Source organism: Polyodon spathula, chromosome 1, assembly GCF_017654505.1.
Source record: "Polyodon spathula isolate WHYD16114869_AA chromosome 1, ASM1765450v1, whole genome shotgun sequence".
NCBI classification, from domain to species: domain Eukaryota; kingdom Metazoa; phylum Chordata; class Actinopteri; order Acipenseriformes; family Polyodontidae; genus Polyodon; species Polyodon spathula.
The window spans coordinates 8,649,522-8,663,733 of record NC_054534.1 but is presented as its reverse complement, the minus strand read 5'-3'; the positions used below and the strand labels follow the sequence as shown (position 1 = coordinate 8,663,733).

Below are 14,212 nucleotides of genomic sequence, written 5' to 3'. Positions count from 1 at the left end.
TTGTGTTTCGTGCTTTTGCTACCCATTACAGTTACTAATTCAAAGCATTCATTAATAAAAACAGTTGCAGTTCTGGGGCTGTTCCTCTTGTGCATTACGACTCAAAACCAACTCAAGGCATATTATTGTGAGCTAATATTTTCTTGTCCACATATTACGCGATTTATATTATAGTAGAAGGATACAGAACTACAGATCATTTGAGAGCTAACACAGTTATTATTGTCTATTTCTCCCCTTTTCCTCTTTTACATGACCTTGCTTGAAGCACAAGGACAGAGGCCAAATGACAGTTTCCTTTAGACTGATGTTGGTTATGAATCATAGCTATCTGTGTTTCATTTTTCTCTTTATTCCACACAAGATACTTGTCTGTCACCTGGTGGTATTATGAGGTACTGCACCAGGTAAAGGTATAAACACAACAGGTGCAAATACATGTAACTGATCTGTTATCCACATAACAGAAGGTCCTGTTTTTAGAAGGACTGCGCTATACCATAATAAAATCATAGCAAAATTGAATTCAAGAAAAGTAAAAGTATAGTTACATCACATGGTAAAGCAAAGTAAAAACAACATAGATAACCATGGTAAAGTATGGTAAATGCATAGTATAAGTATGGGAAACTGAAAACGTGGTAAAAGGGTTTGGCAAAAAAAAAAAAAAAATGTCAAGCATAGTAGGATCAACCTCATTGGCTAACAACCTTTCCAACCTGTGGATCTATGTCAGTGTACCAGCACAGCACAGAACTGTTAGAACCACTCTGCCTGATTCACTTGAGCAGCAATTCCCTTTGGGAGGTGTGGGGTAAGCTGGGCCTATGGCACAATAACACACTGATTGCTTTCTTATTAACACCATTATCTAGGTTATCTGTAACCAGCAGCTAACACAATGTGTCTTCACCATTGGCCACAGTGTGTCCTCCCAGGGGGTTTGTCCAACAGGCAATATCTTCATGGAAGTCTCTGTCACAGCTGCTTCAGCTAGCATGCCTCCCTCCCCAAACTGGATCTCTCTGTCACAACTGCTTCAGCTAACACACCTCCCTCCCCAAACTGGATCTCTCTGTCACAGCTGCTTCAGTAGCATTCCTCCCTCCCCCAACTGGATCTCTCTGTCACAGCTGCTTCAGCTAGCATGCGAACCTACCCGAACCTCGTCCTTACTTGTCTGTAGTAAAAGCAGTGTTGAAAAGGACTCATTGGTTTTGGCCAATGTAGCTGGAATTTTTTAATGGTCAGCGATTTAAAAGCCAAGATCCTCTCTATAATGAGTGATCTTGTTAATATTAACAAACTATATACCTTTCGGATAACAGAAGATATGAGTTTATATTACAATAATCATTTTCTATATATAACAGAGCAGGAAGAGAGGGGAATGGAAAGCGTGGGATGTGCTGATACGTTCAGTTAGATATTGATTTGAAATAATGAGTATTGGAAAATGCTTACGACAGTGTTTCATATTAATCAACCCTAAAATTGACAAAAATCTTAAAGCCTGCTTTAACTGGATTTTGTATGAACGGTGATGAGGGTTAGACTTAGTTTAGTAACTATAACACTATGGCATTCTAATATATTAATGATAGTCTGTATTTAGATATAAATAACTGGACCTTCCATTAAAAGCTTGAAAGATTTATCAATGGAGTAAAATAACATTACAATTTCTAGGAGCAACTGTTATACTGAAGTAACTTAATCAGAAATACATCTTATAATGCCATTTAAAGTTAAACTGTTGAAAGCACATAGTAAAAGTTATTATAACAGCATGGCGTTGTCAATATCGCAAAAATATTGTTGAGACACATTTGCGATATAGATGAGCTTATTAAGCTAAACAAAGAGATAGCAGAATCAGCTACTAATCTCTTGGAAAGATTATCCCATAGTAGACAGGGTAGTCAAATAGGACATATTGCATTACATGAGGGGGTTTTCTAAGAGAGACAGAGATAGAGAGAGAGAGAGAGAAGTTAGAAACACAGGCTGGCAGAAGCCTGCAAAATGTTAGTCAAGAGGAAATAGAGCTTCAGTATTCTACCTCTGAATCAGAGGAAGAGAAACTGATGACAGAAAACTGGGAGAGACCCTTAAAAGAGTTGTTAACATTTTTAACTGGGAGCAATGGATCCAAAGCAAGAAAGGAAAATAAGTTCAGCGAGCAAAGCAGTAAGTCAGCTGAAGCAACTGCAAGTAGGGAAAATTCAGTAAGTCCACCCATGGAGGATAGAGGGAGTTCACAGGCCCCACCAACTCACTCTTTTAATGTAAGGCGGGTCCTAGAGAGACCAAAGAGCAGGCATGCATAGGGACCAGACTTAAGATAACACAGAACAGAAGATACAGCAGACCTCCAATTTTGAACCCATTAGCAGCAGCAGTCGAGATTATGACAGAGGATGTAGAATTTAAGCTTAAAACAGCTTAAGTTACTAATACAGGAAGTGCAAGACATTGCCACTCGAGTGAGCGGTCAATCTCTAGAAGTGCACTTCCATATAGGAGAACAAGCTGCAGTTGCAGTAGTGAAGACTACAGGGGATGCAATGCCTATAAAGAATTTTTTAACTTTTTAAGGTTTTAACTTCATTTGCACATGGAAACAGTTTTGTTATGAGGAGAAAACAAATGCTGCCTTAAATAAAGTAGTCCCGTCTCTGTTCAACCCAGGACAACTGGTTTTCAGTGACATCTCAGGGCTCGCTACCCTTATGAAGGGATCACTGGTAAACATGAAAGCACTGAAACGAAGGTGGAATAGATGGATTACTTTGCTAGCTGATCCAAAAAAATAGTCTTTACCACCGTCACTGGGTAGCCTCTAAATAAATTTAAAAAATCTTCCCCTGTCTGAAGAATGGTAGGAACGATACACAACAGCAACAACAACAGGGCAACAGCAGGGCAATCGATTTTTGCACCTGAACGGATGATATTTTCTGATGGATCCTGCCAAAAAAGACAACCCAGAATACGGTATAGGAATCTCAGCTGAGAAAAATAATAATGGAATTTATGATGAAACTCAACATCACTCTGAGGTGGTGTCAGGTCGATCTGCTCAAATAGCAGAAACAAAAGCTCTCTTGAAGGGACTTCAAATGGCTCAAAGTTTGGGGACGCCCAGTGAGACCATATTACTAATAACAGACTCCGACTGTTGTGCCTAAGCATTCAATATTCACTCTCTAGCCTGGATAGAGAATGGTTACTCGGACCATAGAGGCAAACCCATAGCACACGGCAACATATGCAAAGAGATGGAAAAATTGAGGGGGAACAGAATCAGTGTTATTGCAGTTTACTGATAATTCTATAATGCTTACAAGGAAAGCCTGGTGTGGTTTTGTTTTATTTTATTACATGAATTGGAAAAAAATGAAAGTTTAAAATACAAATTAGTCATAATAAATGTAAACAGTAATGTAAGTAAAAACTCATGTTTTGCTTTTGTAAAAGGAATGAAACAGATATTGTCTTGTCTTGACAAGTAAAGCAAAACCATGCAAAGAAAGGTACAAAATGCTTATGACTGTTTTATTGAGAAAGTGTGTTAATATGCACCTTCCTCTTGAAACACAGCAGGAAGCTTGTGTATCGCAAAACTACTTAAAAAAGGAAGAGAGAAGAAAAGGGGAGAGTACAATGAATATTTTTTTCTTTTAACACTTTCTTATTGAATTTTAATGTGTTCAAGGCGTTTGGCCAAATGGAAGAGATCAGAGTTTAGTCTTTGTGTTTTAAATGTATATGTACTAACTTTTGCAAGTCTGTAACCAGGACTGGACAAGGGAGTGAAACTTGTTTGAAAACCATAGCTACACTGATGAGCCAGCCACTTTACTCCTTAGGTCCATGTCAATGGGGTATGCAATGAAATGTTACAAGTTTGAAGAAAAAAAATAACTTCAAGGACAGTTGAGTCTATCATGGTTTTAGTGATTCTATAAGTTGGTTAAGACCTATGGGTTTTTATAAATAAATACAATGTTAGGCAAGTTGAAAGTTTATTTTTCAAGTTTGTGAGATGTATTATAGTCAACCAGAGTAAAAAGGGACTATTAATTAATTGAATAACCAAACAAGTTGCTTATGAGGTAAAATATATATATTTAGATGGCTCCAGCTTTAAGTCCATTTACCCATAATAATGAAAAACATATACAGAACAAAATATTAATTAACCAAACATAAAAAGATAACAGTTAATTGCTATAGTAGTAACAAACAGTACAAGACAATGAAAAGCTTTTCATCCCTATTGGAAACCTTCTTTAAATACGGTCCTTCGAAGAGACAAACTAACTTTACCATTGTGTTGCCAAAGACACCTCTTCAGCAATCAACGCCCGTGGTTGGGGGAATATACCCTCACGAGCCAAATTACACTCTTAAACCGCAAGCCGGGTTTCAACAGTGTCAGCAAACACACACACCGCAATATACATACCCAACAATTAATCAACAAAGCAAAAGATAATAACAATTTACTAAAATAAAATACAGAAACAAAAAACACCAGTATACTATAAAGCAATATTTAATTATTTACTGGTCAAAACAAAATAAATAAATAGGGGGAAAATAATAAGAAAATAACACACGAGTCTGTATAATACACAAGGATTGTCGGTAATACTTTAGCAGTTCTGATAGACAGAGTAATTTAATATGCTGCAATGCAGTTATGTTCGAGTTATTTTCTCTTCCTTACAGAGACTCTATTGGATATTTAACCAGTCGCAGAAATGTCAATTTCCCTTTAGTAATCGAAACAACGATGCGGGATTCCTTTCAATAACTTAAAACCAAACTACCCATGTTCAAAACTGTACGACCCGTTTAGCTGGAACAAACAGGTTAGTTAACTTTGTTTGTTCATCTGGCCTCCATCACGTAGTTTGTTCCAAATACTTGGCAAGTAGTTTAGTTAACGTTTTCCTCATGCAGCCGTTGATAACATAGAAAACTTTGTTCTTTTCAAATTGTTTTCGTTCGAACACACCATCACAGACACAGCCCTCAGCTCCAAACTTCCCGATGACATCACAAAATGCCTTCCATACCAGACTGCATAGCAAACAAGAACCGCCAGCCTCCATACAGCACCCGAAGTGACCTCCAGCGAGCCCTCCTCAGCAAGCTCATTGTTCTACTTTTATATGCAATTAGTTCTCTTTTAAACGGACAGTATCGGTATGTCGTGTTTGCCACACAGTTGTCTGTGTTGAATATCTATAAACTGCATTCCTATTTAAGCATAACTTGTGAGGCACGTGATGTGCGAAATGGGGATCATAAAGAACTGTTGGTGATATGTGGAAATACCTGGAAAGAATTTCAAAAGGGCGGAGGAAGTTGCAGCTGAACTCCTATTTGATGAGAATAATGTATGCTAATAAGGTAGTTTGCTGCAGAACAGCTAGGCTTCAGCAGCCATAATGGAAATTAGCTAAACTTCAGCATACACACTGCAGTAACTTAGTGAATAGATTTGCTGTGCTTTAACCAAATGGAATCACTAAATACAATAGAGCTATTTTGCTCATGCATCAAGTATATTTTTAAAACCATCATATCAGATTTTATCCCAGAAGCACCTGTTCTTCAGCCTGTTTGGGACTACCTTCGAATGAACCACCAGGATGCACTGAGATCTCCACTGTTTCCCGTGATTATATCAGTTTCTACATACTTTATTCTTTGCCTGTTCTACATGACTCTGGACTTTCTCTCAACAGTGTCACCAGCCCTTAACAGGTTCAGGATACACCCTGAACACCCTGTGAAGCTGCAAAGCATCCTGAAGGCCGTTCGGCTCACTCTTTACAACCATGTGGTCTTTGTCTTTCCAGCAGCGATTGCCCAGTGGTTCTGGAGGCCACTGCTGCCTTTGCAGGAAGAAGCCCCAACTATCCTGGGGTTCACCATGGGCATCCTGGGTTGCACCATCCTGTTTGATTTCCAGTACTACTTTTGGCACATGGTGCACCACAAATTCCGATGGCTCTACGTCACTTTCCATGCCATCCACCATGAGTACTATGAACCATTCTGCTGGGTCACTCAATACATGTCCGTCTGGGAGCTGCTGAGCGTTGGCTTGTGGACCACTCTAGACCCCATCATTCTCCAATGCCATGCCCTCACTGGATATGCTTTCATGGTGTTTAATATCTGGATCTCGGTGGATGATCACAGTGGTTATGACTTCCCCTGGTCTCTGCACAACCTCATTCCCTTTGAACTCTGGGGAGGCTCTGTCAAGCATGACACCCATCATCAGAGACCCTCCACCAACTTTGAACCTTTCTTCTCACATTGGGATTGGCTGTGTGGCACCAACTCTGACCACAATCACTCACCAGCTATGGCAGTACAGAAGAGGGCACTTTACAAATATTAAAACAGGTTTCTAAAAGTAATTATTAGTTATAGGCAACTATATATCAGTGCTGTGTCATAATATTATTAGTATGTCGTTTGAAATTAAATTTAGCGCTACTATTCCAAGGGTTTACAACAAACTTTGAATGGTACCATTCTATGGTAATTAAGCAGGGGCTATGCTAATATTTTATTATGCACATTGCATTAAAAAGGGTGTTTAGAATGAAATTCAAATTTGACTTACCTAATCATGGCCTGCCGGGTTCACACCAGATGTAACTGCAGCTTTCTGCTTGTCATCTTTATCACTACTACTGCTCTTAATTATAGCTACTACCTGTATCTTGTATTTCATTGTATCCATAGTCACGTTTTTTGTAAGTGTTCTTACTTGAAATCATGCTCTTACAGGACTTCACTTGTATAAGCAAATATTTTTACAAAAAGTTAACTGCTATTAGTCGAATTTGCTCTTAAAGGTAATTATTTACTGTCTTCTTTATTTTTTGCTTTTATTTGAATTTGATCTTTTTTGCTACTGATTTTATTGTACTTTATAACTGTGCCTATCTGTAATATTATACTTTGCAATGTGATATTCTATAATGTAATATTTTGTAATGTGACATTTTGTATTGTGATATTTTGTAACAATTGTAAGTCGCCCTGGATAAGGGCATCTGCTAAGAAATAAATAATACCAATAACCTCTTGTCTTGTTTTGTTGTTTTCTCTGAGGATGGTTAAATGTTTCCATTATGATCCCCAATAATGAGCCTGTTAATGTGTTGTTTCATAGGGTGTTTGATAGTGTTTCAAGTAGGATTATTCAATATCATTTTAGCACTGCGTGTATGGTGTTGTTACTGTATGGTTACATGTAAATGATCGTAAGTCATGTTTGTTCTCTTGTGGTTCAGTAAATCTGTTATGAGAATGCGTTTCCTGTAATGTCTTTTTTATTGTATTCTGCTGCTACATGCCCATGATTAACCTACACAGGGGTTCCACTGTCGCTCATTGTCGTCTGTTGAGGATCAGTGTGTCTGCAGGACGTACTCTCTCATCATGTTTAATGTTATATTCCTCATTGACGTCTGCTGTGGAGCGCCGACATGTAAAGAGACAATCAGGCATTTGTGTTGATGAGGGAATACTGAGGGAATAAATGGGTATAAAATAACTGGGGATACTAAATGTTTGATTATTTATATTAATTTGTGATTGCATTTATCCATATCAACTTTCCTATCATACTGAGAGCTCTGATCTTGCATTTACTGGCATGCTTGTTTTTCATTTTCATTTTTAGTATTATCTGTGTCAAAAATTGTCTACTGTGCCAAAAGTTTGCTAGTTATTACAAAATAACTTAAAATGCCCAACTCCCAACTGTGATATTCCTTTTTACTTTGTTTCAAAACCAGCTATTGGCACAGACAACCGCTATAGACACAACAACAATATTCTCAAACTGCATGAATAAGATGAATGGGGCTTATTTCAGGTCTTTTAATGACAGTAGCTCCTATTGTTATGCAGAGGCTTTTCTACATTAATGGGTGCTATTCACCTCATTATTTTGTTCTAGTTTATTATTATTTTTTATGAAAAAGTTTTTTTTTTCCTTTCAAAGAAATAGTAGTTTAGTATATGATGGAGTTCCCATATTTAACAGTAGACAGGTATAACAGGGTGAAGGCAGGGCACAAATCAGTCACCCTGCACACTGCAAGTGAGCGTCTTAACCGCTATGCAAAAAGCACACAACTCTGCCTGTTACACAAGACACTGCTAGAAGAAACTGTTGGAAATTGAGGGGAGACAGAACTAGGAGACACTTCTTTACACAGAGAGTAATGAAGGGATAGAATCTGTGTTGATGCTAAATCACTTGGATGCTTGAGATCAATCAAGAGTTTTGAGATCAATCAGAAACTAGGAACCAGATGGAGCATTGATGGATCGAACGGCCTTATCTCATTTGAGTCAGTGCATGCAGAGTTGTCTGTTAAATCAATGAAAATGATTGGGTTGTTTACAAGCGTAAAACGCGGAGACAAGAAGGTGCCTGCTGACATCAGCATCAAGTCCTGGCTACGAGTGGCGAGCACAGATCCATCCACTTAAGCAGCTTGATCCACACCTTCAGAAATGCTGTTCACCTCAAATAACAGAGGAGATGCACACATGAAGCCTCAGTGTCCATTATATTGCTCCAGTTCTGGGTTAGCTGTTCACCACAGGACATCACTGGTCGCTTATGAGACCCAAGTTACAGTACATGTCTGTAGTTGACTTGTGGTAAAATAAATTGACAGCGAAGTTAGTAGTGGTAAGCAGCTGAATCTCACAATACTTTCTTTACAACTCTTACTGGTGTAGTATATACATAAAATACACATAAAATAGAACTATCTGGAGTCACTTAACCAGCTCCAGCACATATCTTTCAAAACTACTGATTTCAAATGTTCTAGTATCCCCTTAAGGTAATAGGAGACACTAGATGCATAGTGCCCTCATTACCACAAGGTGGCACTACGCATATCAATTTAAAGCAGGCTCACTGTGTTGCTGCAGATGAATTGGGTGTTGGGTAACCCCTGTTGAAAAGGGCACATTGCTACACACAACTTATTTAATGCAGTTCCAGATCTGCATTGTATGTTCACAATACTCACATTGTTTTACATTGATTTGTATCCACTTGATTTTTATTGAGGACATCAGGGAGCTCTTCATTTCTAGAATATATTATTAAACCCTTCAATGGACTACAAGCAAAGTAAGTCTGTGATACATCTGCAAAGGTAGTGAAGTGATTTATCAGTGCAGAATAAAACAAACACTCTGTAAAGCAACTGTATTAAAAAAAAAAAAAACCTCAAACAACACACACACACACATACCCCTATAGGAATGCATGTCAGCCAAACAATTACACAAATACAAAGAATTGATATAGACATATAGGCAGAATGAATACAAAAAACAAAGGTCCCAAGCTGAAGAGAAAAATAAAACTGTCAGACAAAGCCTGACCTTCCCCATTGTATCCACTGTCCTGAAAACCCCAATGCCCTGATCTGAGGGAGCTCACTAATGCATCACTACATAAAACCTTCCCAGAGATAAGCAGAAGGAGGGACTGAGCCTGTACAGAACCCTGTGGCTGTGTCAGACATGCAGATTGTTCCTGTATTGAACCCTGTTGCCGTGGCTGCGCCACACATGCAGATTGATCCTGTATTGAACCCTGTGTCGTGGCTGTGTCACACATGCAGATTGATCCTGTATTGAACCCTGTGGCTGTGTCACATGCAGATTGATCCTGTATTGAACCCTGTTGTCGTGGCTGTGTCACACATGCAGATTGATCCTGTATTGAACCCTGTTGTCATGGCTGTGTCACACATGCAGATTGATCCTGTATTGAACCCTGTTGTTGTGGCTGTGTCACACATGCAGATTGATCCTGTATTGAACCCTGTGGCTGTGTCACACATGTTGATCCTGTAAACCCTGTGGCTGTGTCACACATGCAGATTGATCCTGTATTGAACCCTGTGGCTGTGTCACACATGCAGATTGATCCTGTATGAACCCTGTGGCTGTGTCACACATGCAGATTGATCCTGTATTGAACCCTGTTGTCATGGCTGTGTCACACATGCAGATTGATCCTGTATTGAACCCTGTTGTCATGGCTGTGTCACACATGCAGATTGATCCTGTATTGAACCCTGTGGCTGTGTCACACATGCAGATTGATCCTGTATTGAACCCTGTTGCTGTGGCTGTGTCACACATGCAGATTGATCCTGTATTGAACCCTGTGGCTGTGTCACACATGCAGATTGATCCTGTATTGAACCCTGTGTCTCTGTGTCACACATGCAGATTGATCCTGTACTGAACCCTGTGGCTGTGTCACACATGCAGATTGATCCTGTATTGAACCCTGTGGCTGTGTCACACATGCAGATTGATCCTGTATTGAACCCTGTTGCCGTGGCTGTGTCACACATGCAGATTGATCCTGTATTGAACCCTGTTGCCGTGGCTGTGTCACACATGCAGATTGATCCTGTATTGAACCCTGTGGCTGTGTCACACATGCAGATTGATCCTGTATCCTGTACACATGCAGATTGATCCTGTACTGAACCCTGTTGCCGTGGCTGTGTCACACATGCAGATTGATCCTGTATTGAACACACATGCAGATTGATGTAATATGGCCCATCTGAAGTATCCAATTTCATTTTTTTTATGTGTTTGAGCAAGAACAAACTGTAGCTTATGTTTTAATAAAAATACTGTCAAAATAAAGCAAAGTTAATATTGTGTTTAATCATGAAACTGCTGAGTGTAGCGTACTGTAGGGTTAACATTTATTCAGCTTTTCACTCAGTAAGCTAAACATTAGAACAGTCTTTATTTTGTGGGACAAGCAACACTTAAAAATTTGAATAATAATTGTACAGATCTATACACTACCACCACATGCAAAATAAAATGTTACTGTCTGCTGACAGGAGAATGCTGAAGTTAAAAAGTAGAACAAAAAAAAAACTATGTTGCACCTGTTGCGTATTATTTTGTTAATAATTTTCCCCCATGTTTTTAATTACCACTATGGCCACAAGGGGGAAACCAAGTTCAAATGTGTCTCTAGCCAAGTTTGCAGGAAACTGATTTCAGAAGAGAGGCAAGTGAGTATGGGCTGACTCTGCCCTCCAGCTGTTATTTTATTTTATTTATTGCATTTATACAAAAGTATCGCAAAGCACTGTATAGTACATAGCAGGACAAAAGAACAAACCACAATACATTTGTATAGCATGTCACACATACAACTGCCACAATCACACCATTTAAATACCAAATTTAGATAACAGTATACACATAATAATATATACAAAAGCAGCAATTTTAAAGTTACATTAAAACCCACTAAGAAAGCCATTTTATAAAAGTGTGTTTTTTGTCTTGACTTAAACTGTAATGGTCCCAGCTTCCCTGACAAATGATGGCAGAGTATTTAGGAGCTCTTCAAAAAAAGCCCTACCTCCTGCATTGCTTTTCTTGACCCTAGGAATAACCAGCAGCCCGGCATCCTGTGGTCTCAGATTGTGGTTTGGAAGATATGGGGTCAGTAACTCCTGCAATCCATTCAGGGCCTTTTAGGTTGACAGAAAAATCTTAAAATCAATTCTATGCTGCACAGGGAACCAGTGTTAAGAGGCCAAAACAAAGGTAATAAGTTAACTTTTCCTGGTTTTAGTCAGAATTATAGCAGTGGTATTCTGAACAAGCTACAAGTGGGATACCACATGCTTTGGGACACCAGAAAAAAGTGCATTACAATAATGAGTTCTAGGTGAAACAAAGGCATGCACTAGTCTCTCTGCATCAGATACCGACATAATTGGTCTCATGAAATGATGGCTATTTTTTCTACCCATGTTAAAAGTGTCACCTATTTGGACTGGAAAAAAAGATTAGGAATCAGCTTTACAAAAAATTGTGCATCAGACCTTGCTGCATTAATAGCATGCTACTGGATTGAGGAGTATGTGTGACCACCTCCTCATGTAAAAAGACCACTCAGTTAGCGGGTATAGTTGAGTTTGCAATGCCAGGCTTGAAAACTTTTAGCAAAATGCTCTGCTCTAATATTAAAATCATAAAATCTACTCAAATAGTATCTTTACCCAATTAACCCAATAAGTGTCATTGTCCTTTTTTGAGAACAGGCTACTTTGTCGTCTTCTGGAGCATTTTCAACTGGCATCTACCTGTCATTTAAATTTTTTCTTAAACTATATTGCTATGATAACTTTAATTTTGTTAACCTCAAAAGTTAAGTCTAAATGCCATGTATCAAATGACATACATTTCAAAGAAAATTGTATTTGGTACTTACTCTCATAACTTGTGTCCTTCACAGAAACGGGAGTTTTTAAGCATCATTCAGACTTTGCTTACTATTGTCTTAGGTATGTACATTTGGAATGAGGTACACAAACTCAAATATACCCAGACTCCCTCTGGGAAGAGTACAAACTCTGTTCTGAAGAATCAGTGACAGAGCAATTGGTTTTTGTTCCAGAAAAGAAAACAATAAATCAAATGAGGCCGTCATTCTGATACAGAGGAGGTGGTGCTTAAATGGGTCTTTAGAAACCACACTGTTTAACCAGCTTCAGTTTGCCAGTTAGATTAATTGCAACTTTTCTGGGATAACTGAGGCATCCCCATATAAATGAACTGAGCGGTATTTGAAACAAACGATCTACAAAAGATGGCATCAAGCAGACTTTTGGCATGTTACCACCAGGCTATTGAGATGCCCAACGTCACTCTCTGCACTCTAGAAGAGCCTTTACTGCAGCCGTTTTGGGACTACCTGCACACCAATTACCACGACACCTTGAGATCTCCTCTCTGCCCCATCATCCTCTCCGTGTCCACCTACTTCATCCTGGTTGCTCTCTATACAGTTCTGGATGTCTTAGCTCAGAGGTGGCATTGCATTAACAAGTACAGAATCCACCCAGAGAAGCCAGTAACCTGGAAGAAGATCTGGAGAACACTGGGTCTCACCACCTACAACCACCTGGTCTTCATCTTCCCTGCCTCGGTGTGTCAGTGGTACTGGAGGCCACCAACACCTCTGCCTAAAGAAGCACCGAGCCTGTCCCAGTTTATGTTTGGCATCCTGGCGTGCACCATCTTGTTTGATTGCCAGTACTACCTGTGGCATATTCTGCACCACAAAATAAAGTGGCTGTACAGCACCTTCCATGCCATCCACCACGAGTTCAGTGAGCCCTTTAGCCTTGCCACGCAGTACCTCTCTGCCTGGGAGCTGATCTCCGTGGGCTTCTGGGCCACAGCCAATCCGATCCTCCTTCACTGTCATTGCCTGACCGCATGGGTGTTCATGATGTTCACTGTCTGGATCTCCACAGAGGATCACTGCGGCTATGACTTCCCTTGGTCCCTGCATAACCTTGTCCCATTCGGTCTGTGGGGAGGTGCTCTCAAACACGACTTGCACCATCAGAAGCCTACCACTAACTTTGCACCTTTCTTTTCACACTGGGACTGGCTTGGTGGGACCAGTTCAGATGCTTTTACAGCTAGATCAAAAAAGTGAGAATGAATCCCTTTTGTCCATTAGATTTTAAACTTGCTAATTATTATGTAATTTTTTAACATGGTTTTGTATTTAACATGGTGTTGTAGTTAACATGATTTACTTTATATTACTTCTCTATACTACCTTGCTTGCAGTGGGCATTTAAACTAGCATGTTTAGTTGATTGATCTTATGTTTGCTGTTCAACTTACTAATGCAGTAATTTCATATAAACTCAATAATTTAGTTTTACAGGGTATTTCTAGACTAGATTTACACATACATTTATTCATAACATCTAATATAAGAGAGATATGTTATTTTCTTTTTATATCTAAAAAAAAATTAAAAAGCTGTCTTGTATTTTCTAATGCTTGTTTTTTTGGTTTTTTTGTAATAAAATACTTTCTTTACAGAGCAGGGCAATGATCTTTGTCTATTACATTCCAGACTATAATATGCAATATACACAGGAATGATGATATTTGGGAGGATCAAAATTTTTGTTCAGAAAACATGGTGCAAATTAAGAATTGAAAGCAATAGCTTAAATAAGTCAAACACTTTAGTAATTTAACATATTTCGTAACATCAGTCTTCTAGTATACTTAATGGTTCATTAAGGAATTGGCACTAATACTGTAGAGGCAT

The 14,212-nt window shown here is 38.9% G+C and overlaps 2 protein-coding genes across 2 annotated transcripts; both read left to right on the top strand.

Annotated features, from left to right (window-relative positions):
• The first annotated feature begins 5,466 nt into the window (after window positions 1-5,466).
• LOC121330075 (cholesterol 25-hydroxylase-like protein 2) lies at window positions 5,467-6,857 on the top strand. The gene has a single exon (XM_041276379.1). It carries the CDS (start codon window positions 5,534-5,536, stop codon window positions 6,425-6,427), a length of 894 nt encoding a protein of 297 aa, XP_041132313.1. The 5' UTR covers window positions 5,467-5,533; the 3' UTR covers window positions 6,428-6,857.
• Window positions 6,858-12,586: 5,729 nt separating this feature from the next.
• Window positions 12,587-13,854, top strand: LOC121330015 (cholesterol 25-hydroxylase-like protein 2). The gene has a single exon (XM_041276256.1). It carries the CDS (start codon window positions 12,722-12,724, stop codon window positions 13,577-13,579), a length of 858 nt encoding a protein of 285 aa, XP_041132190.1. The 5' UTR covers window positions 12,587-12,721; the 3' UTR covers window positions 13,580-13,854.
• The last annotated feature ends 358 nt before the right edge of the window (window positions 13,855-14,212 follow it).

Coding starts and splice junctions, on each gene's coding strand:
- LOC121330015 (XM_041276256.1), top strand. CDS start 12,722: ATGGCATCAAGCAGACTTTTGGCATGTTACCACCAGGCTATTGAGATG.
- LOC121330075 (XM_041276379.1), top strand. CDS start 5,534: ATGGAATCACTAAATACAATAGAGCTATTTTGCTCATGCATCAAGTAT.